General features: G+C 35.5%; 1 protein-coding gene across 4 annotated transcripts in view; it reads left to right on the top strand.

The window, feature by feature from the left end:
* Nucleotides 1-25605, top strand: part of TBC1D5 (TBC1 domain family member 5) — a 288784-nt gene that overhangs the window by 133092 nt on the left and 130087 nt on the right. For all 4 annotated transcript variants that reach the window (XM_027639073.1, XM_027639070.1, XM_027639071.1 and 1 more), the window contains 5 exons: nucleotides 12625-12733; nucleotides 14479-14568; nucleotides 14667-14738; nucleotides 17062-17129; nucleotides 22654-22756. In XM_027639073.1, coding sequence (XP_027494874.1) covers nucleotides 12625-12733; nucleotides 14479-14568; nucleotides 14667-14738; nucleotides 17062-17129; nucleotides 22654-22756 — 442 coding nt within the window. The remainder of the gene's footprint in view (nucleotides 1-12624; nucleotides 12734-14478; nucleotides 14569-14666; nucleotides 14739-17061; nucleotides 17130-22653; nucleotides 22757-25605) is intronic.

Here is a 25605-nt window from a genome sequence, read left to right as displayed (position 1 = left end):
ACAGAGCTAACCCAGCCCAACCTGTTCATTCTTCATAGGGAGAGTTTTCTGATGACTTCTGTCACAGTGTCCTCCTGCCAAAGCTTCAGATCAGTATCAGTGCCAGTGAAAGGAATGTAGCTAGCATAGACAACTAGAAATAAGTGGGAGGACAGAGCATGGTACCACTTACTCAAATCAGCCTAAACCGCAGTGAATCTTCAGCCATCTTTAATGCTCCACAAATTAAGAGGAGGTTAAAGATGATCTTTGTATCTCCATATTCCTTCATCCAAAGTGCATATAATAAATGTGATGTTTTCTATGAGTTCCACTGAATAACAGTTGTATTCTGTCAGAGGGGATTACAGCCCAATTTAGAAAACTGAAGTTAATTAATCTTTTAAAAGCAGTCCCCTATACAATTTCTAGAGTATTCTTGTTATAAATTAAAGGCGAGATGATAAAGCAAGATGGTAGAGAAGATGGGGGTGTGTGTGTGTGTGTGTGTGTGTGTGTGTGTGTTGGGGAGGTGTATATGTATACATATATAGAAAAGAAACGTCTGGCTTTTAATAATTGGCAAGCTATCACTGTTACTAAGTAGTATTACAATGTTTGTGGTGTGTAGTGGATATTTGTTGCTCAGTGGCAAGTAACTCCTATCATACAATGAGACTGGCTGTAAAGTTGATGATTGGGTTAAATATTGTGTTGATAGTTGTAGTTCTAGACTGCATTAAGTAAAAATGAGCAGCTAATACCTTATGAAAGATGAAAAGTGAATCCTAAACTACCCTGAATGGTAACGATGGTAAATGTTATTATTTCTTTAAGGACTGATTAGAAATTTTGACTTATTTAGGATATAGTCGAGGAATATTGTTTCAGTAAGTTAATTTGGTAAAACTGATCATAGTCTTGTTTACCCAATGTGTTTCAGTCTGTCATATTTGAAAAAGACTGGCTAGTGAATTTTTGCCCTAAAAGAGGCAAAGGCATCTTGGGGTTGTGGTAAATATTATACATGCAGAAGGCTAATGCATAAAAAAATTCTACTGCAGATTTTTACTGAAACAAAAGTTACTTTATATTTTATCAGTAGCGGGCCTTTGCAATTTATTAGGAGAAGAGACAACTGCAAAAATATTTGAATGTGAATGTGTTTTGTTATTAAATTGCTCTTAAAAGCATGTTAGTTTTACAACAATAAAATAAACCCCAGGGGACGTTACTTGGTTACCACACTTTCTTTTTTAAAGGACAATTTGACACTCTCCAGTAGAAGACTCCAAGTGTGTGTGTGTGTGTGTGTGTGTGTGTTAATAAAGGATGACAGATCATTATCCTTTGATATATTTATGATGCTCCAGAACTATTTGTATGGTTTTATTTTTAATATGATGGTGTCACCTTATAGTTTGTGACTCTTGCTTGTGTTGATCATGGCACAGATTTAATGCTTCATGTGTTCAGATAGTGAGCATTTCCCATTAGGTCATAAAGTTTGTAAGTAATGTAAGGGAAAAGCACATGTGACTGACACATATTTCTAAATATTCCATGAGTTTATGAATGTGTCCTGTCAGGTCACAGAAGATTTTCTAGCTGGTCTTTAGGGTCTGATGGAATTATTCTTTGTGGTCTTGGGAGAAAGCATTACTAATAAGAAATTATGAAAATTATTTCCTAGAACCGTATCATCAAAATTAGAAGTTCACTATTTGAAACATTTGAACAAGGATTTAGACATACAGTAACTTTCATCTTTAATTCGTAAGAAACTTAAGGAAAATATTTGAGTTCCAATCTACCATATTTTTTTACTGCTACGGTTAAAGCCTTTTCTGGATGTCCAATGGGCCGGAGTTCACCAAGAGGGAAAAGAAAAATAGGTGTGGGTCTCTAGTTTCAGTATCTGCAATGCAGTGCCACTGAAAAGCAGAAATACTGTCTTTCTCCTCCCTTCCCAAGGGCAGCTGACCTTCTCCTCGCCAAAGAGGTGAACCCCTTGCCAGCACATATGACTACAGACTATTACATTAATCTGTTTAGCCTCAGTACCAGCTGCTTGCATGTTTTTAATTATCTTATTAGATGGTATAACAGTGACCTATGAAATAAAATGAAGGTGAGTATTTTTTAACTTTATTTTACAGGCTATTTTTCTAAATATATTTTAATGACCTAATTATGACTTTTAGGGAGAGCCATTGATGCAGACATTCAATTTGGCTGATAGAATCTAACATCTCAAGGACACTTATTTTCTTCCAAGGTGGATTCATACATTAATACTGCTTCTAATAAATATATAGCCTAAAAAAGCTCACTTTTCGTGGTCGTGTTGTTAACTTACTTTATGATTCAGAGACCTATGACTGCTGTGCTGGATAGTTTCTTAATACATCTCTGCACATGTATATAAGTTTAATTTCTACACCATGTATCAAAATGCAGTTCTTTCCTGTGTGGCCTGAACTAGATGACAAGGGATGATTGCTCAGAGTTCTGGGTTATGTAGACACCTTCTGCTCATGCTTCAAATAGGCAGAAGATCTAGTATAAGAAGGACTTCTGTATTCCATTTCCATTTTCTTTCCCTGACTTCTTACAGATTCTGCTTACCAGATGTTTCCTTTCTTGCTGCAAAAAGGCAATGTGGTCCTGCTGGCTGTGGCGTGTTTCTTGTGTGCCAGCCAACTGCAGGACTGATACTGAGCATACAGAAGAAAAATGGCAAGGGGTGCAAGCTCTTCCTCCTTATTTCTACCCCTTTCCAAAAGTGGGTACTGAAACCAGTTTGATTCCTCTTTGACCTGTGGCTTTTCTTGGCAGTTGAGACAGAAATGGCTACATAGCCTCCATCTTTCTATGTCAAACATAGTGCAAAGATTTATACAACTTATATACCGCCCCCCCCTTGTGGAAAAATTTGCCTTAATCTATTAGGAAGCAGCCATTTTCCATCTACACAAGCCTATCTGGTCTTGTTGATACACAGATGATGTTACTTTATTGTTTTAATTTTAAGCCACCCCTGTGCAGTTATAATCTTATTTTTCCTAACTTTGTTCACTGTGTGTCCTTGCATAATCAAGACCTGTAAAGAACAAGCTTGTTTCTATTGGGTTTTTCAAATATTTTGAAGTACAAAAATTTGGGAACAGAAGGCAAAGCAGTGAAGTTGGCACTGCACCTTCAGTCTGTAAAGAGAATTCTCAGTGCTTGAATCCTTCCTGTCTTTCGACAAGGAAGTAGTAAAAGTGGTATCCATGTTTATTTTGTCTTACCTCAAACCATTTGCTAGATGCTGTTGATGCCATTTATGTACAAAGAGGCCTTTTCAGTATGAGGTTGATTTTTTTTCTAAAAGCCTGTAAACTCTCTCCTTGAATTTTGTGATTCTTCTAAGAGATTGATTGTCTTTGTAATGTGCTAAGAATCTTTTTCTGGATGTGGTATTCTGTGCCAGTACTCTCATTTTGTCCATGTTTGTGATGTTGTTAGGAATTCCATCTTGCAAATCTCTGTTTTCCAGCAAGAGACAGTGACTCTTTGCACTGATCACAAGTTCCCTCCAACATTTTTTTTCTCCAAATCCTAGAAGATTACTGTCATACCTATTGCGAGCTTAGACTTCTGGTTTTCTCTGAATTTTTTTAAAATTATTTTCCTTTGTTTTCCTGTTTAAGGAGACTTACATAATTTCCATCTCTGTCTTGTCAAATTTCTTTTATTTACTACTTCCTTCCACAGCTGATCCTCTCTACATACCTTGCCTGGTGTCCTCAGGAACTGGCAAATGATGTCATAAGACAAGGAAGACTTAATTGTCATTAAGGAACTGAAAACGTGTATACAATTTACTTTTTCTAAGATACAAACATTTCAACAGATATAAATTGTGGATTTTTTTAACTTTTCCAATGAAAATTACATTACTTTCTAAAGAAGTAAAAATGGTAATATAGACTTGCTTTTTGTTTGTATGCAACGTGATAGGGGAAAGTAAACTTAACAAAATTAGTTAAAGCTTGAGATGCTTTCAACAGAGAATCAGAAGAGAAGAACTGAGTGCCAACATCTTTTATTGGTAGAATGTTTTTTTTAATGTATTTGTCGTGAAAAGGAAAGACTTAGTACAAGAGAGACTATGGAAGAGAGAATGATAGTTTCTTTCTAACTTGCATAGAAAGCAAGTGTAAATTTTAGTTTACTCTTATTCAGTTGTACTTGAAAATTGGCATGTATACTGCTGATACCATATTCAATTGATACCATATTTTCCCTTACTAATGTTTAAAGTGTTCTTCATTACAAATTTCTTTTCCACTCTCAATGATCTTTGAACTATCATAGCAATTTGGAGATGTGACTGAGGACTGGAGGGAAGCAAATGTCACTCTTGTCTTCAAGAAGGTTGGATGCAGGAGGATGCAAGAAGGATGCAGGAAACTAGGCCAGTTAGCCACACCTTGATGCCAGGGAAGGTGATGAAGCAGCTGTATGTTGGGGGCTGGCAAAAGGACCCAGGGGCCCTTGTAGCCGTGAAATTGAACATGAGGCACCAATACACCCTTGCAGCAAAGAAAGCTAATGATGTTCTGGGGTGCATTAGCAAGACTGCTGCCAACAGATCAGAGGTGGTGATCCTTCCCTTGTAATCTGTATCTGGAGTACTGTGTCCAGTGCTGGGCTCCCCATTCCAAGAAAGACATGGACATGCTGGAGAGTGTCCAGCAAAGGGCCACTAAGATGGTGAAGGGACTAGAGCATCTCTCCTATTAGGAAAAGATGAGAAAGCTGGGAATGTTCAGCCTAGCAAAGAAAAGGCTCAGGGGATCTTTTCAAAGTCTCTTAAGTATCTGAGTGGAGAGTATAAAGGAGACAGAGACAAGCTCTTTTCAGTGATGCCCAATGACAAGATCAAAGGTAATGAGCCCAAACAGAGACACACGAGGTTCCATCTAAACATCAGGAGGGACTTTTTTTACTGTAAGGGTGGCAGAGCACTGGCACAGGTTGGGGCATCCCCCTTCTTGGCCGTATTCAAAAACTGTCTGGAACTGGACGTATTCAAAAGCTGTCTGGAAATGGTTCTAGACAACTGGCTGTAGGTGACCAGATGACCTGCAGAGACCCCTTCTAACCTCAACCATTCTGTAGCCCTATTATTCAAAACCCTGAAAATGGAATTACTTTGTTTTAAGTCAGGAGGAGGCATCTGTGGCAAGAACAAAAGAAAGAAGGTCTGTATTCATGAAAAATACTATTTTCTAAACCAAAATTCAGTGCTAAAGTAGATAGCATGAGCAGCATAGCATATGAGGTCAGAAATATCAGGCGGCAAAAATTTCAGAAGTATTTTGTTCTTCTTTTTATGAAAAGATTTTCTTCTTTCGTTAGCATTGTTAGTCCCATAGTAAACTTGACAAAGAAGGGGAAACAATTTTGGGGGCTGTTGTTGAATTGCTGTTATGATTTTCATTTTGGCTCCAAAACTTTTTCACATTTCTGCCTTCTAACACAAAATCTGGCCATAATGAATGTGAAATATTTCTTGAAGTTCTGAAGGTCAGTGGGTCTGAGTAATGCAGTGAACTTCATTGTTATTCATTGAAAACTCAGAACTCACATTCTCTTTGCAGAAACTTGACTAACACTGAAAGATGAATGGCATTGAATTTTTTCTTGATGCTAAGGACATGTTTAAAGATCTTAATCATGTTGGCATTAGCTTTTAGTTCATGAGATGCACAGTGACAAAAAAGCAAGGACATTTGTCACAGAACTGAGTGAGTTGTCTGTGTTTAGCAGCAAGAGAACCTGGAGAGGATCAGTTCTGTTCTGAATACTACCTCAGTGCTCCCACGAGCTCAGTGGGATTTTGTATTAAAGAATTGTGTACTACAGCTTTGTAACTGAACCTACTGAAGGTTAAACCAGATATTGTGATTTTTCTACACTCTGCTCAAAATACATCTGCTATGTGATTTCATTTTGGTTTATAAAAAGCAAGCAATCAAAAAAACCCACAACTTAGAACAGTATGTAAAACTTGAATGGAAGATGGCAGGTTTGAAGAATTAGTTTTTAATCCAAAGAAACTTGCAGATAAAAGACTTTTTAAAGTAATGTACAATTAAAATAAATCTAAATAGCGAAGAGTTGCTTTTAGTGAATCTACATGGTTTTCATTGATGGTAATAAAACCTACTCAATTCAAGAGATTAGTTATATCATGAAATCACTCATTTTCTTATCTCATTGCATGCAAAACGGACAGATTTACAAAATTAAGATGGAATTAACAGTACTGACTATAATTTTGCATTTGTCACCCTGCACATCATAAAATCATCTGAGTTTTGAACTTGGGTGCATTATTTTTAAGTATTGTCATAAAGGTGTGAGTAATCACAATCCAAGTATCTCCCTTCTCCCTATTACATCTGGTTTTTTTAGTTGGGTGATTTGTAGAGCTGTAGCTTTTAACTTCTGTTATGTTCTACAGGAAGCTCTTACCTTTCCTCTTTCTCAAAGAATGCATGTCTGTTTGTATAACAAGACTGCATGCATGTGAACACACAAAATTCACAGAGCTCTACTTAGCTGTGGGTATGAGTTAGCAGGAGGTAAAACAGCAGAAGGTAACTATAGTCAGGAGAAGTAGAAAGTAAATGTTCTTTGTGTATATGCAAAGGATTTCAAAGGTGTTGAGGGGATTTAAACTAGAAAGCTTTGACCCTGCAACTAGCAAACTCAGTTACAATATAAATATAAAAATAAAAATAATTGAACATAATATCTACATTTTGTCTCACCATTCTGTAAATGCATGCATAAAGTAATGAATGGAGGAAAACAAGCTGGTGAAATTTGGACTCTGAAATGGCTGTAACAAGAATTCTTCTACACAAGTTAAACCATTAAAGGGTTGGAAATTATGTGCTTTCTCAGGGCCAAACCTGGCTCTTTGACTGAGAACCACCAAGGTGAAGTGGACAATTTGGAATATGGAGAAGGGTGTCTCGGGATTCTGCATCAGACTCGGTGCTCTTAGGGAACGTGCTGGCAAAGCATCCTGCTGCCACTGCAGCCTTATTTCAGTTCCCTGAACTGTACTACAAACATCCCAGTAGCTTAAAGAGCATAGCTAACTAAGTATTTGCTGGAATGTTTGCCTTAAGAAAGTGATTTTACCTTTCTTCATACGAACCTTTTTAACTGTATGTCAGCCAAAAGTAGATGAAACCTGAACTGTTTAGAAAAATATGCCCTTTGAATGTTCAACTTCTCAGCAACACAGCCATGCATATTCACACTTACATGGCTGTTAGCTCTGCCCTGTATCCTGAGGCAGGACTTTGAGAAACAGAGGAAAATACGTATATTTTCCAAGCAGATTGGTAAGCTTTCACATTAAAGCTGTCAAGTGGATTTTCAGGGTAGCAAATAAAAATCTGTGTGTTTCAGAAATGTTTTTTAGAAATTCTACTTCTTATTACATGATGATACCTTTCAATTGGTTTTTTCCCCTTTTTTTTTATAAAATTAACTCTGTCTTTATTATATTCCTGGCAGTTACCTCACTTTTTTCTCAACTGTTGATTTTATGGCATAATAAATAATACAAACTCTGCATGTTTCTTGGATTTATGCAGTATGTTTGAAAAGAACTGTTACCTCTATTTAAATGTAGATATTACTTTCACTTATTAAAGTTCCTATCAATAAATACCTCATATTGCAAAACATATGACACAATAATTTGAGAATTTGTTTTCTTTCTGATGGCCTGCTCAGTAGCCTGTTGCTTCATTGAGTGCCTCTGGGGAGCCAGGTTTGGGTCTCAACATTTTAAAAAGCACGTTCTGAAGATGAAAAAAAACAGTATAAAACCACGAAATTGGCTTTTCTGGAAGCATACACCCCATTATTTTAAGATGATTTTGACAATACTAGCAGCACTGCTCAAGAATTTTCTTTGGATCTCTTTGAGGCTATCCATTTTATCCTTTAATATTCATGTAGAGAGTGGCATAAGCTTGAGATTTAGATTGAAATCTCAAATATGTATGCAAATGTTCGTACCTTTCGTTAGTATTGCAGTATTCTGCCATGGACTGAGAAATATTCTTTGTTATCTAAATGTTGTTGTAAGTCTTGGCATGGAATATTTTAAAAATGAATGAGACAAAATAATGATACACATTGTCTGATGACCTGATAGATACCGGTTTCTTTGCTACCTGCAATTTCACCTGAAAGTGAAGTAGTTATGGACAATAATATTTACCTGGTAGATCTGAGCCCCTGCAGTCACAGAACTGAATCTTTGCCCTTTTTCAGTGGTGTATATTATAGTTTAGTGTGGCTGTTCACATTTTTACATTTCTGTGAGTTTCAGTGTCTTCCGCCAACGCAGAAAGAATCGTGCCTTGCAGAATATACCACCTAAGGAGTCTTTCTGCTGTGCCTTTTGCAACCGGACTTGTCTATCTCGTATTGGCCTTTTTAGCCACCAGCGCGCTTGTAACAAACATGGGTAGACCCCTCCCCAAATCTTCATTCACGAAGCCTGGCCATGATGATGATTGTCTTCCACAGAGTTTGGTGTTATCTGAACATCAGTACAAAAATACTTCTTACACTAGCTTTAAGCTTCAGCAGGATCTGCATTCTTACATATCACCAGCTTTATCCTCTAAATTGGTAAATGCAGAAGTTAAGCGGCAGTAATTACTGTCTATGCTATACCACTCTCCTTCAGCTGTATTTCTTCCTGTCCTGAACAGAGTGTTTATTTTGAAAGGAGCTTAGGTCGGCTGCCATTCTATTCTTCTACATATCTATGCTTGATGTACTGGTTTTACCATTATGCTGCAGGTTGAAATTTAGCGGCAGAGCCAGAGACGGATGTTCTGCTTCTGCCTATCAGTGGAAGAAACTGTTACCTCTCTCCAACACTGCACCAGCTCACTGTCTTTTACTAAGATGCTAGACCTTAGGTATACAAATACCTTTTCAGAAATGGTATTTAAGTGCACGTAAAATTTTACTTAGACTTTCTGATGTAAAGTGCTGCTCATTGTGCTCCCTTCTAACAGTCAATCGAGGGATTGTTCCAAATCTTTAAACTTTTATATATGAAAAATCTGATGTTTGTAATTGTCTTAACAAGAATCATATCCACAAATCATTTCCTGTTGGAAAGAAAGAGAAAAATATGCTTCTATATATGGTTTGCTCAGAGGTCAAACTCATTTCTTATAAGAAGGAAAGTGTGTGTATTACAGCAGACCACACTTTAAAATTTTTTGGTACAGAGATTTAAACTTTTGTGGGTGTGACATAAGTGTATGTTTCATAAGATGGAAAGGAACAGATGAGAACTATGAACAAATCTTGCAGAACGAATCTGCAATCGTCATCCCTTCCATTGATTTGCCTGCTTTTCCGTTCATACATATTGAGCACTTTTCCTGCTTTGAAGTAATGCAACTGTCCCTAACTCATGCCAGTAAATATTTTACATTGGGCAGTTACTGTATAGATATAGCATGAGAAATTAAGTTTCTTAAAGAAATGTTGATCCAATAATTTTTTCCTCACACAGGTCTTATATTATGTGTATCAATTACTATGAATAATAGCTATATATGTTTACAATATGTACAATAGAATATTAGACAGAATAGTTAAATAAGAATCTAAAATGAAAAATATTTATAAAATAATCAGAAAACATTAAGATTTGCATTTGCCTTTGTTTTAATTGTACAACCTAAAGGTGGTATTAACACCTGATTATGCATTTAATTTTCTAGTTTGATTAAAAACAATTACATGTGCTTATTCATAGTTTAGGTGGTTCCAATTGGCTCTTGAAGTCTTTCACTTCAGTGAAGCAAATGGGGTGTGGCAGACTCGAGTTCCAAGCTTCATTGCTCATTTCACTTTGACCAATGGGTTTTCTGCAATCCTGGATTAACAAGGCTCTTAGTTATTATTTTACATAGTAGGGCTATATAATTTTAAATATTATCTTTTTAGAATTGATTGCCTGTTGATATTACACAGTGTCACCACTATTAATCTCTAGAATTGTAAAGCTTATTTTATTAGCTATCATTCAGAATATTTGAGACGTGAATTAGTGAATGCTGTTCAGAAAGGATTTTAGGTATCATTCAGCTCTACTAAAACTGAAGCAGATTCCAGCTTCCAAGTAATTTTTTTTTCAATTGCTTATAACTTTTTTTTAGTGATCTCAGCAGCCAAGGGGGAATGCAGAGGAGATATGATCTTGCCAAATTTCTTTTGGCTGTTTTAAATGTAATTTGGTTCAAAACATGTTTGGAATTACATTACAAATTAAAAAAAAAAAAGGCATAATATCTGCCCTAATACAATTTCAGAAGTGTTGAAATTACTTTCTTACTGTGTAGCAATCACATCCAGCAGTTGGTGAGAAAAATAACCTGAAGAGTTTCTTTCCTCTCTGCTCTTTCTCTTCGGAGTCACACTGGCTGAAACCTTTTGCTAACTCAGCTGACACACCAGCATTTTCAAAGACATTGTGGGAATGTCATGCACTTGGAGAACAATGTGAATAGCTTCCAAGTCTGACCTGTTGTGTGCGCAGGGGAATGTGTCACTCTTGAAACATAGCTACCTTAGGGAGGCAGCTTGGCAGTACTTGTAATGGCCAATGATGCTACAAAATTTACAATGGCAAATGAAGAATATGATATGTGATAGAAACAGGAGGGTTATTTAGATAGGCATAATATACTGTAGTTACTGACGTATAAATGACTGCAAAAGAAAGGCCCAGATTTTTCTCAAGCTGTGTCTGCTATATACCATACGTTGTATTTAAAGGAGATAGAATCATGGTAAACAGTCGCAGGCAGCTCCCTGCAGAAGATGAGGATGTGTGGGAGACAGGGAGACAAAAGTTACCAGATAGTCTTTCTGACTTGGATAATGAGGGAAATGGTGAATGAAGGAAGCTGCCCCCCTACCATTGGAACGACTTGTTGCTCTTTCAGTCATTTGGGGGTACTGGCATTTGGGAGAAGCTAAGGGCAGCCCTAAGCCCTGCAGGCTATCACAGCTTTAGTCATGTTTACACTCGCTTTTCAAAGTAATTAATAATCAAGATCCAGAAGTAAACACACTATTTTTTTATTTGGTTTTTTTTTTTAGAAGATGTTCCTAGCTGAAATGTGGTACATTCACAAACACAACACTTTTGGTCTCGGCATGGATTGTGAGATTGCTCCTGTCACAGAGAAACATGATCATTATTTCCTGGCTAGCCAAGTCCATTCCTCAATGATTCTCAGCAACTCCATCTTATAATTACATTTTAAAAACCTCACTATCACAATTCCACTTAAAAGACTGAAAACTATATAACTTCATCTTGCATATATTATGGGCAATTTGCAAAACCAAAGTTTGCTAGTACTTGGTATAACCCACTCTGTGACCCTCCTTAGTGAAGGAAATCTGATGAGATCTTAGCCTGGAGTCATAATAGTAGTTTCCCTCTTCCTGGTTTCATTACTCCTTTCCCAGGGAGAGGTAATAGTCTCCCATGTGACAGGGGGAGAAGGAGATGTTCATCTTAAGGACATGCATCGAAAATAAATCTGAAACACATTTCCTTGTACATAAACCAGCTCTTTACCTTGAAATTGCCCTTTGCATTCTAGAGTGGTTGCAGAAAGTCTGTGAGCAAGTCTTGGGCTACTAAGACTATTAGATGGCTTATACTGTTCTTGAGATTCATTTCAGTAGAAGGTGCAGGAAATATCGGTTTAATTCTTTTATTCAAACTCAGTAGATGGTTTGGGACAATTAATTTCCAATTGTTTCCCAGTAGAGCAGATTTACTTGTATATTAATGAGGCACAGGTGTTAGGCCCCTGGTGCCTGCATGCCTGGGAGGCATATTTAGGTTGTTTATCTAGTCAGCCATAGGTACTGCAAGGTACTCAAGCTTGCCTTTAACAGTTTATACAGTGAGGCTTTTTAATTTTTTGATGTTTTTTTTAAATTTGCTAGCACCTGTTAAAATTTTAAAACTGATCATGTAGAAAGAAGTAGAAGTGATTTCAATAGTAAATAGCACTAAATGCTGAAGAAAGTCATCTTCTATGATGCTTAACTGCCCAGCTTGACATTAAGGAGAAAAGAAGGTTCATTTAAGCAAATACGTCATGTGAAGAGCTAATACAGTCAACAGTATACTTTTCTGTTGCATATTTTTGGAATAGGTACTTCTTTGTCTACAGCTGAAACATGAATGTGCTTATATTAATATTCATTTTTCTTGTTTATTCACTGAACTGCAGTACCAACATTTTAGAGGAAATGGAATAGCCTCCATAGACATTATGAATTTCAGTAGCTGGCATAATTATAGCGATCTACATATTCATTAAATCCAAAGAAGAAATGTGTCCAAAAAAACAGCCATGCGTTTAGAAGTGGTACACAACTAAATATATACATTAAAAAAAAAGTTTCTTTCCTCTGCTTATCCTAAATTGTGTAGTGTTGTATAGTCCTTAAATCAGCTAAGGCTTTTTTTTTTTGTTTAAATGTTCATTCCTTTTGCTTTTGCAGTAAAGAATGGGAAGAACTATTTGTAAACAACAATTACTTGGCAACTATACGGCTGAAGGGGATTAATGGGCAGCTGAGAAGCAGCAGGTTCCGTAGTGTTTGCTGGAAGGTAAGAAGAGAAAATATTTATTTACAGTTTGTGGTTGCAATATATCAACACATTACCTGATGTGCTGGAAGATTATTGATGCAAAGAATCATGAATTTTCCAAGAGACTTCATCCCAATGTTTTCCTACTCATTTTTATAATTCATAGAACATTTGCTAACCACATCAAGTTGCTTTAAAGCTGAATTGCAGGTGATAGGAAATGATTCCTAGGGAAGAATATCTTTGTGCTGGTGGTATGTTTAGAATTGAGTGCTACACAACCATCTCTCCTCAGTATCTGTGCGGTGAAGTCACGCGCTGGAAATAGGAAGGAAGTTTGCCTAAAAAATTTTTTTTTGTGGAATGTGGGACTTCTTTAAAATCAATCTGATGCTTTTGCTAGCAAGTTTTCCCAGTGAAATGAGGAAATTCAGACCAACCCCTCTTGGATTGGTCTGGATGGAGAGGGACACCAGGTCTTCTAGAAACACAACATGTCTTTGGGAGTCTCTTACTGTATTTTATTAAAGTTACAGGGGAAGGAAGAGAGAAGGAAAGCAAACTAATACTGAAATGCTATACGAAGTCCAAACAAATTTTGTTGCACTGTCATCAGGTCTTCTGTTGTGCACTAATTATGATAGTAGAGAACATTTTCCCTGGTACAGTTGCTGTATGTTAACTCTGATCATTTAAATTACCTCACTTGGAATTTCTCAAGCATCACTTTGGTACAGTGACCTATAAAAAAGAAATTTAAAATACTCTTTGTATATGAATGAAAGACATGGAAAATTGAAATTTAAAATGTATGTAGCATTGAACTAATTTCAAATTATTGAAAATACTTTATTCAGGAAGCCAGATGAATATATGCCACAAAGATTGTTTTACCAGTTTGCTTCTTTTTGAGCTTCTAAATTAGGAGGTCATAACTCAAAACCCTGAACTAACAAAAGCATCAAGTCCTTCACTGTCAACTAATTAAATCAAGGAGTGGTTTTATTGTAGAAATAAGGCACATTTATGGGTTAGAGCTCTGTTTTAAAAATATTATCTATATTTTTGTTAAGTTCTGAAATTTTAAGGGTTTTTTTAGTTATTTAGGAATTTTTTGTTCGTCACTATTTACTGTCACTTAGCACCTTACAATGTGCAAATGAAAACATTTAAAAGGCAAGAAAATACCAGGTTTTTTCCTTGTTTCATATGCAATTAAATAGTATTTTCCAATGGGTGTTTCTTTCTAACCCTTTTTAAAGAGACATGTGAAAGATCTGAGATGTAGGCATTCTCAAGGACGCAAAGTTGACTTTACTGTCTTGCAGAATTCTAGAACTTGTTTCTTTTCTTAGGTAGGGTGTATCTCTGTGCTTGGTTTCTGCTCTACATTCATGTTTGGTTTTAAGCACCTTGCATTAGGTCATCAGTGTTATGTAAATAAAGTTTTCTATCTTTATTTTCATCTCTTTCCATTTTGTGTCTACCTTGGAAGTCTCAATCAGCTTTACTGAAATTACAGCAATTTACAAAGCTTGAGTTTGTGGCTTCAGTCAATTTTCTAATGCTTTTATTTCACACTGTAGAACTGCTATTGTTTCTAGCTACTTATTTATGGATGGGAAAGTACTAAAATCAGGAGTATTTTATAGGTCTTTGCTCTCTCTTTCTTTCTGAGACAGTGTATGCTATCTGGTAGGATTTATATGAAAAGCTATGTAAAATAGATGAAATTTAATGAATTTATTTTGTTTTGTTGATAGTTATTTCTAGAGGTTCTACCCCAAGATAGAAGTCAATGGATTAAAACTACTTCAGACTTAAGAACTTCTTACAATAAGATCAAAGAAATTGTAAGTTGGTACAAAACTCTATTCTCATACTTTGACATAGATATTAATACTTATAGTATAACAGAAGAAGATTTGATTTTTTTTCTGTTTTTACCTAGCACATTACAAACCCTCGGAAAGCAGGACAGCAGGACCTGATAATCAACAATCCACTCTCTCAGGATGAGGGGGTAGGTTGACTCTTGGTTCTATCAACACATACTACTAAAATTCTCATCATCTTCATACTGACACAAGGGAGTTCTTGCTGAAGTAGGCAAAATGGCAGGTGCTAAGATTTCCCTCCTAAATATCCAAACTGGCTTGTGTTAACAATTGATTCACAGATTCTGCTGAAAAACTAGAAATGCTCATTTCTATGTTGCTATTCTGATTTTTCAGGGCTTTTCTCAGGGCAGACTGTGATAAACAAAACATCAGTGCTGGACTATAAGTACAGTTGCATAGCAAATCCTTTCTTTAACTGATGTGCTTTTTATCACTGTGTGTTTTCATTTTATACATAAAATGGCTCTAGTTTACGGAGTGTTTAAACAGTCAATACGAAGTGGATGCTACTAACAGCAAATAGTGAAGCACCCTCCTCTGGAAGACTGTTCAGCCTTGAAGTTTTTTAGGTTTTTTTACTGCTTTTTGTTATACCTGAAAAGTTTTTCAAGTAGTTTATAGCACATATCTGTAAGCTTCTCTGTTATCATCGAAATTCTTTTTTATCAAATTTTTAAGATAACTTAATACCATGAAGCTGCATTTAAGAGTCTACATTTAAGAGATTTACACCTGAAAAGACTGTCAGATTTCTTTGGTGATACTACTGTTTTGTCCGCAAACGGAAGCCCATACTTTGTTTGTAGTGTGGTACTGTGCTTCTTATTTAATTTAGGAGGAGAAAGCTCTGCAGCTGGTATAACTGTGCACGTCATCAAACTATTCTTGCATCCAGCTGGACAGAAAGTTGTGTCAAATGTAGAAGATTTAAAGTGTTTCTGCTGTAGTGTGTGATTTTACACAGTAATGCTATCTTCTTTCTGCCTGTGGTTGTCTTTAGGAGATAGAAGACAAAGGTTAACATGTCAGAGTATGTGGGAGGGGTTTAACCTGTGAAACAAAGTTACAGGCCAAATCAGACATAGGAATGAAGAACAAAGTGCCTTTGGGCCTCTGCCATGACTTGATGTTATACCCATCCAGCGTATTCAAAGTTTTCCTTCCTCTTCGCAAGGCAGCTTCTGTTTCCTTCATCCTTTGCTCCAAAGGACCAGGATTGGAGCAGGGATAGGGGAGTTTCAAGTGTGATCTAGCTGCATGAAAATAGTTGTGAGATACTTTATGTAAGACATTGTGAAGGATATAAATGCTTTTAAAGTTGGGGGGATTTTCCTAGTTGAAACACAAATATAGAAGATAATTAACATTTTCCTTTTTTCTGTTTTACCTTCCTCTCACTAAATAACATTAATTTACTTTCTCTTTGTTTTCTGTGGAGCATAAACCACCATGGCAAAGAATTGTTTGCGGGGATGCAAAAAATTGTTGAAGTATTGTAGACACTCCCTTTGTACACTATTTCATTCACTGGTGCTGATGCTATCTGAAAACTAACCTAATCTACATGAAGACCAGTATAAATTTTGCTCTTTCTGTATTTTGATCCATATGGCCAAGTTACCATCCCTTTACAATAAAGAATACATTTTGCAATACTCTTCCTGGAACGTACAATTAACAGCATTTTCTGACTTCTTTCAGGTTAGCTTTTACAACATATTTGTAAACAAAACACGGAAGTGAAAGAAAGAGGATGAAAATGGTCACAGAAACAGATATAGAAGAGGCTAAACCTACTTTGCATTCTTTTATTTAATATTTTTTATACTGCAGTGAGCTTTAAACACTGTGGTTTTCCCTATCAGAACTTTTTTAGAATGCCCAATCTTGATCTTCACTATGTATTAGAATGATGTCATTTTCATAATACGTGTTTGATCATCATACATTCCTTATTTGATTTTACCTCCACTGAAACAAACTAGCTTATTTTCAAACAATATCTTGTTATGGATATTATAGCAGCTTCCAATAAAGTCCGTACATTCATAGGAGAAATGGTGTTATGGACCTTTTTCTTGGAGTGAGTAACTGAATTTTTTTCGGTTGAGTAGCTGGTTCTGGCAAGTTTGAGTTTACTCTGCCTTTCTAAATATTCTTCATAGGCCCCCATACCGGTAGCTCACAAACCTGAAGCCAGTGAGCAAATGGAATGAGCCTAGAACACGGATCCAGGAACTTGAATGTTTTTATCTCTGGTCTAAATTGACTTTCTCAGATATGTTATGCTGGGCACCAACATTTTTTATCACCTGTAATAATATTGATACACCTATCTACCAGGAATGTTGAGGATTAATTAGTTAATATTTGTACAGTACTTTGCTGATGTAGTTTATAAGCTTTAAGTATTAGGTTTCATACAATTATTTTTCCTTATTTCAGAGTCTTTGGAATAAATTTTTCCAGGATAAAGAGCTTCGAGCAATGATTGAACAAGATGTGACAAGAACGTATGTAGATCTTTAAAGAAATTTCTTTATATAAATTTATAGTCTACATTTTTATGTGATGTATGTTATACAGTGTTTTCCTGACTTTGGTTACTGTAAATGTCAGGTTTATTGAACATGAATGTGTGGAAACATACATTAAATGTATAAAAATACAGCTTTCATGGAGTGAAAAATGAGAAAATCTAGTTGAACATTAAATCTTGGAGATTTATTGGTATCATTGAAGAAAAGCTCTTCTAAATTAAGATATTAGGAGATGTACTACGGTGTGAAATTTAAAGTAGTTTTCTGTATGAAGCAAAGAGAAGGTAAGAGAAACCGAAAGGTCTTTCAACTAAATTATAATCATAATAAAAGATTGAACAGATTACTTTCTTAATTCTCAACACTTAATTCAATCAATAATAAAAAAGCAGTTTGTAATTAGTAAGGAAAATGTCATTTATCTATAGAAGTTGAGCAGTTCTATTTTTATTTATTATTTTTCTAGTGTTATTTGTCACATATGCCTTTTAAAATTTGTCCTAATATTACTCTGATTATTTTTTAATCTTCTTGGCCCTTAGGTCATTCCTGATTAGGAAGTTTCTTGAGTTACAATACTCAGTTCCTGAAAATATTTCTTTTCAGAGTGGAAGCACTGAGTGATATGTAAACATAATTAAATTCAATTACTGATTTGCTACTATGTGAAATTTTACTCTATTGCAAATATTTTTCCTTATAGCATGAAAAAAAGTGGTGATAGTCATAGATTTTACAAATCCCAAGCTCACACATTTTCATTTACAGAAACCAAGTCATGCGGAAGAAATCATTGCTGTCTGGTTTTGGAATATTTTATATGTCCGTCCCTAGACCCATTCTTGAATGCATTTTGCCATGAGATGTATAATTAAAATCTGAGTATACTTTCATGTGCATTCTCACAACAGATGGTATTTTTTGTTTGTTAAAGGAAACAGTTCAGGATGTTCTAAGATTAAAATATATACATATCTAAACTATAATTGGAGAATGAAAAGTTGTATAGAGGTTATGGTAAATGTAAGACTATTATTTAAAAATATATATATATACACACAAAGTCAGGGCTCTCACTGTGGCAAATGGCAGAGTACTAAGCAGAGCAGTATTCGCTAATATTAGTAATAGTGATAAAAGAAATTTTCGTTTATGTATTTATACAAAATAATATCTACTTGAAACAATAGCGGTATACATTGTGTCATCAATAGTAAAATGAGTCAGGCAATGAAGAAGCAGAATTTCTCAGTGACATGAATTTATTTGATAAACTACATGCATTTCTATGTTTACTTGTTGTTTGCCTAATCATAAAACAAGGTGTGCATTTTACATATACATATATATCTGTAAACTATAATTAGTGTAAGAAGCAGTAAGTTCTACATTCCTTGGTTATGGAATGTAAATACCCTCTCTTTTCATTTCCATTCTTTAAATCAATTCCTGGAGTTTGAATTTAATTAATATTTTTATATTCTTTGTCATCTAGTTCAGTCCTCCATCATCCAACAGCATCAAATAAATAATGCTGTAGAGAGTGGTTCTAAGTGCACAGAGAGTAGCAAACTATAGTCTCAGCTATCAAAGCAGTAAAAAATTTGCTCTATAATGCTTTTGTTCAAATGCCCTGAAGTAACAATACACAGGAATAGTGGCTAGAATTATGCTGTTAAAATTCGTATTGGTTTAAATTAGTTTAAATTTCAGGATTTTGTTATCTGAAAGGAAATGTGATAAAGCTTGTTTGTGTGTGCATGTGTGTTCCTATGCATTTTGAGAATCCTTATCTCACGTAATAATTAGAGCTGTAAAACCCTTGTACTCACAGCTGGGCTAATCACGCTGTAGAGTCTATGTACCCATAGAATTCTAGGACACAAATCATCTCTTCCTAAAGTAAAAGTCTAGTCTGGTAAGTCACGTTGTAGAGAAGTATGTTTTTCTTCAATAACTACAAAAGGCTTCCAGTTCACTGGTGCCTAACAAAACTGTAGTGTCCTAAGTTCAGGTGAGAGAAATGCAATCTATAATGTTTATATACAATTTTTTGCCTGTTGCATAATAATAATGTCCAATATTTACAAAGAAAGGAGGGGAGGATATTGTTAAGTTAGCCCTAACTCATTAGTGATCAACATTTCTCATTAATTGGCTGATTTAGTTCCTGATTTATTTTTTTACAGTTGTTGAGAGGTTCAGAATGATTTTTCCTTCAGCTGTCTAGAAATGTGTACTTCCGATTTGGAACCAAACACCATCGCTTTCTATCTCAAGTGAGAGGCTTCTAAAAATGAGGGTGGGAAGGAGAGTAAGGGAATTTTACTATAATGCAAAAAAGCCTTACTTTAAATGAGATTATACCAACTGAGCAATACCAACCGAGTTATGACTATAATACTGCATTCTGTTATTCCACTAAGAAAGGTGTGTGTGAACTAGCACTGTAGTAACTTGTGCCAGACTAAAGAATACAATGATTAATTACTGTCATTGAAGAGATGTACCAAAGAATGATGCTGATTTATTTTGTGATGATTAAGAAGGGAAGTGATAAAGAAGAATTTCAAAAAATATTCTGCAGAAATTGAAATCAGGAGATTGGCAGATGCAAGAGTGTTTAGCTCAGATCAAAATACCAGTTTACTTTTTGGCATCACATTGTATGCATAGGATTGTAAATGGCTAGGTTTCATTACCGTCTTTCCAGTATTTTAAGAAACCAAAATGCTTAGGGAGGCATTCCCAGTAGACTAATCAAGTGGATTTTCTCTCTTTTGTAGTAGTATTTTTACATATTGGTCTACTTAGTTTCTGCATCAGGAGTAGCAATCACAGTTTAGGATAGTGCAAGCTATGTGAAGATGAGTCATGGTGGGTGCTGATGTTCAAAACTCTCCATCTCCCAAATAAAAAAAAATAATTAAAAAAAAATTTCCAACATAAAAAAGGGTAGTGGAGAAGCCATTAGACAACTACACCCTTCCTAAGTGTATGGAAGAAATTGGAAGAAACAGCAGTCCATTGATTATGCACATAGGAGGCAAAATCTAGTAAGAGGACCAACTGCTAGAAGGAAGAAAGCTTTCTTTGTACACTGATTTATTCCTTTTTAAAAAAAAAGGTGAGCAATGGAGGGGGCAGTTATTGTTATTCTGTACTAAACCTTTGCAGTTACAAGAGCATCTTCCATTTTTCCACTTTCCCCCTTCCAGCTGAGTAAGAGGGTTGGGGAATGCCAGGGGATTGAATCTGTTCATGAAGAAAAGATGGTCACTCCGTGGCAGCGATTTAGAGCCTCATTTCTGTCTGCCACCACATTTGTTTCATAGAGTATTTTTGTGCATCCTTTTATTTGTTTGCCAGCCTGAGTTTCTTCTGTGTCAAACTCTGGCTGCCTCTGGTGTGGGGGCCCCTAAATTAGCTAAAGGAATGTTTTAAAAAATTATAACTAACTCACCCTGGTCTTCACTTTCAGAAAGCGGGGACTTGAATGTGCCATTGTTTGATTGTAGCAGTTGTGGTAAAACAGTCTAGCAAATTTCCCGCGTCCTTATGCAGTCTTTCTCAGAAGTGTAATTAACTTTAATATTCTCGTGTTCATGAAAAGCATTCTTACCTTGCTGATTTGAGGATACTCTATTTCCTAAGACAGAGCTTTAATCATAAAATGACATTCTCTATAAAAATCCATCCTGAACTGATAGTTCCCTCATGATCTCTTCTATTTACATTTACTATAATTAATACTTCAACCAGCTTATTTCTGAGTTCGTTATTATCCTTTCTGTCACAATCTCTGGTATTACTAGATCCTCACAGATATCTCTGTGTATTTTTGAGTTTTCTTTGTTAGTCTTATTTTCCTAAACTTCATAGGGCAGGCCTGAATAACAGTCCTTCAGAAATAATCTCTTCAAACCCCTAAATTATGTCGATTGCCATCTGCTGTAATGCACTTTTGGTCTCAGCTGTGTCCTTCCTTTACAGTAATATGATTAGTACAAGTGCATACAAGTTTCCAAATGTTGGTCTACTATTAGCTCCACCAGGTGCCAGGAAAACGTTACACCTCTCATCCCAGTGCCTCTCTCAGGACTTCAGCATCTCTGTGTTTAAGCCACAGTGTCTTCTCTGCCTTGGCTCTTGATTCAAGTCCTTCATCCAAGGATTTCAAAGCACCTTTCTAGCCTTAGTTCTGTTTCTGTGCTTACCTGTCATCACCTTTGTGAGATGACCACAGTAATTATCAACACTAATAGTCTTATCTGAAGTAATTTATTATAATTTCCTATGTTGTTTCTCTGTGACAGGCTTTACAAGAGCCTTAATACAACTGGTCTAAACACTGTAGCTCAGACCTGGGAAACAGGAAAAAACAAAATTGGCTTGAGGAAACCTTATCTTCAATCCATGTGATTTAATTTTAAAACTGACAATACTAAAACCTTTATTTCCGCTGTCTAGGCTGAGGCCTACCACTGTTGTATTTTTTAGTATTCTTCTGGTTTTCTTTGTCCAGAAAGACTACGAAAAATCTTTACCTTTTCCTTTCTTTTTAGTATTCTACCTTTCTAGATTTTTTTGGCTTTATTTGTTATTTCTCTGTATAGCTGCAGAGCAATGTGGTTTGAGGTGGTTGCTTTATGGAACATTTTTTGCCATCTGGTTACTTCTTCAGTAACCAGGAAAAGATCTTTGTTTGTGCACTTGTTCTAATTTTAAGAATGACCTGATAACCACTTTATTTCCTACCTCCAACAGTTGAGGAGCAGGATACGCAGGTGAGAGTTGTTTCAGAGTAGTCACAAACTGGAAATATTTACATTTTCCTAGGTTATATGCATGTAACAGGATTTTTACAGAAGCTTTTTTTCTTATTCTCACACAAGATCCACCTCTTTCTATTTTACTTAGGATATTTACCCTGCCAGAGTATCAAATTATTTCATAATTATAAAGTTTTTTTTGAACAGTTGTTAAAGACAGTGAAATGCCTAATTGTATTGTATCACAACAGATACCAATAAGAGATATGAGAATCTAGGATACTGGTTTTCATGTCAATTATGATATATTTTAATAATCTTGTCATTAGATAATAATATTTTTTCAAATATTCATGAAATATTAAACCTTTGTGTAAATCCTTCTTCTGACGTACTCTCTTCCATTCTTCCTTTCTCCCATTGTATTTCATTCTTGCAGATCTCTAGCTTTCATAAGATTAAAAGGGATTAGTTATTTAAATATAACTGGTGATATCATATCTTTAGCAGACTGATGTATATTAAAGAACATGGTTCATAATTTCGGTTGCAAAAAAAATGTAGCAGTTCTTTAGAAGTATTTTACTCTAGCAGCATCCACAATTCACAGAGTGGTGGGAAAGCAGACAAGGGAGATGCTCTTAGATAAAACCTTTCCTAGAAGACCAGGAACTGACATTCTGTGCACTCCTTTGTTTACTTTCATTCTATTGCTTCATTTTCAGCTTTCCTGAAATGCAGTATTTCCAGCAAGAGAATGTAAGGAAAATTCTTACAGATGTTCTGTTCTGCTACGCCAGAGAAAATGAGCAGTTGCTTTATAAACAGGTAATGAAAATACTGTACAGGTGGCATTCATTGACTCAACATTTTCTATATGGTTTGACAATAATGTAGCTGTGTTGTATCTGAAGTTCTACCATAATGCTGAAGTAATCAAAGAGCTGTTTGTCAGCTGGATAGTAAGAAAAGTAAGCTCATTGAATAACATATGCTTTTTCCTCATAACACAGTACCTCAGATTGTTTTCTTTAAGCTTGCTAAGTTTTCTAACTTCATATTTCTTTACAAACATCTTTTTCTTCAGTTGATTAAGAAAGAAAAAATCAAAAGCTTTCTCTGCTTAGGTAAAAAAAGAAAGTATATGGCAGGATTAAAAATGGTACTGAATAAACAAAAAGCATAGTGACTTCTGAAATTTAGGCAAAGTTCACTATTTTAAGTTCTTCCTCAAAGTGCTAAAGCCGTGCGCTATTGTAGTGAATAGATCCTTTATCTAACCCTGTAGCATCCAAATACAATGCAGCTGACAAAATCCTCTTGACTGAAGGATAAGGCTGCTACAAAATAACACTTTTATAGTGTTACCTGAAGCAGAGTCTGCTCAAACGATTTTTGATAAAATGGTAAAGAAACCTTTAAAGTTGCACTAACTGTGCATCTACATGGGATACAGCCTAAATTAATTTAACATTTTTCTGAAATATGTTTTGAAATAAGTGTTACCTTGATCTAAATTCCTGTAGCAAGACTGACATATGCACAGTATCAACAAAAGTATATTTGTATTTGTTTCTTCGCACAATTATCTGAAGGCTGAGTAGAGACTGACAAACCGAGGGATACTCCGTGTGCATGGACAAAAGATAAACTGTACAGCAGACAACTTTAGGTAGACAGAAATTTTTTCATGACAAAAATACAGAGATTAAGTAAATGGGAAGAATTTTATAAGACAACCTATGCTTTTAGGCATGGTCTGTGACCGCTGTTCTCAAGCCAGGCAACAGGGATGTTCCTTGGAAACAAAGGACACGAGTTGAAGGAACAGTTATTTCTGAAGAACTGTCTTACAGACTATATCGAAAATCAAATATATAGTTATCAAACATATGAAACATCTATCAACTGGTTCTCATCTCATGTTGGACAGACTGTGAGCAAGGAATAGTCTTGCAAAAATGAGATCTATCAGCTGTATTTTGAAGAGCACTGCTGAAGAAAATACTTCAGCAGTATTCAGCCTCCTCTTTCTAGTGAATATAGGCCAGAGTACTGATGATGGGAAAATGGAAGAACACATACCAGCTAATTTAGTTTATCATTTGTTGAACAAGAAGTATTATTTTACTCTTTGATATGACTTAAAAGGACTTAATTACCCTCTGCTCATATTTAAAATCCTCTTGATTCCTTACCAAGAAATAATACCTTTCTATATAAGGATGGAATATTTAGCCAGATCAAATTTAAAAAAAAAAAAAAAAGCCCTGTGTTTCATCACAAGCTGTTAAAGCTATTATTTTCTACTAGGTGACACCCCGTTTAACATAGACCATATTGTTAATAGTTATGGGATTTTATTGAATTAATGAGACTGTTATCATGTAGTAGAATGTCTTGCTGAGTTAATTGAAACTGCAGAGATTATATAAATGGTATTAATGAACTTTGACTGCCTGATGCCTCAGCTTTAATAAAGACTGCTTGGTGGGCTAAATGAACATAGGCAGATAAAAGAACAGGTTCAATTTTGTGAGCCTACAGGCTGTTGACAAAGAAAACTTCTTTACCTCTGTTTTCAACTGGTGTGTGTCAGTAGTGTGGTAGTTCCGGGAAGGGGTTGCTACAGGATGAAGAGGAGAGGTGAAGTGCAGAAAATTAAACAATTTTGGATCATGATTTAACCTCTCTGAAGTGTGTTAAGTGTATCACACAAGTCTTGTGGTGCTGTACCTAGTCCATAAAGTAGCAAATGATTGTGGTTTTCCTCTCTTTTTGTGGACGTGTTACTTTTATTAGGACCTTTGCTTTTTTCTTACCTCATTTTATAAGGGTGGCTTTGTTTGTTTGTTTTTTAAAAAAATAATGCTCCTTCTCTTAATTAGCTGATAAGAAATAGTTTGTGGTGGTGACAGGGTATGTTTTTCCTTCTTTTATCAAATACATATCTTTTAGACAGTGTTCCTGACTTACTGTTTTTACCATTGACTCCAGCCCCACTTCCCTTCAAGCCTAGCATATATTTGAGAAAATAATAAAAGTTACCATTAATTCATCAGTAACAGATGATCTTCAAGTTGCTCTCTCCACAGTGACCTGAATACAAAGCTCAAATTAGGGAGTTTCTCTTCACATGCAGTTTCCATCATGGGGAATTCCTCTGTCCATGAGAATTCTTCTGTCTCATTTGCATGACTACATACAAAAGCTACAACTGCTATTAGAATTATAAAACTTGGCCGGTGACTGAAGACTTTTGATGACTGTCTGTCAGTATGTGTCCACACCTAATGTTACCTTCCTAAATATTTGAAAAAGTTATAGTTCCTTGACAATTTGCATACACAGAAACGTAAATAAAGTATATTTGGAGTTTATAGCATTCTATTAAAAATATTACATAGCATCAGCATATAGTCTTAGAAGAAGCAATCAATAATGTTTGTTTAATATACATATATGCATGCAAGTTGTCTTTGTAGTAGAGTTTGTGGGTTTTTTGGCCAGTGTAAAGTAACATTTTGTTTGATGAGGAAGAAGATATTTCTCTCCCTAGTCAAATGCAGTAGAATGTTGTGAAGCTGTATTACAGATTTTAAAGACAGAATCCTCTCTGGGATCACTGAATTTTTAAATAGCAGCTGTAAATATAGAGTCTAAGGAGAATAGTATAT

The sequence above is a fragment of the Corapipo altera genome, unplaced genomic scaffold, assembly GCF_003945725.1.
Source record: "Corapipo altera isolate COAL_440 unplaced genomic scaffold, ASM394572v1 44, whole genome shotgun sequence".
Classification (NCBI taxonomy): Eukaryota; Metazoa; Chordata; class Aves; order Passeriformes; family Pipridae; genus Corapipo; species Corapipo altera.
This window is presented reverse-complemented; position numbering and strand designations above follow the sequence as displayed.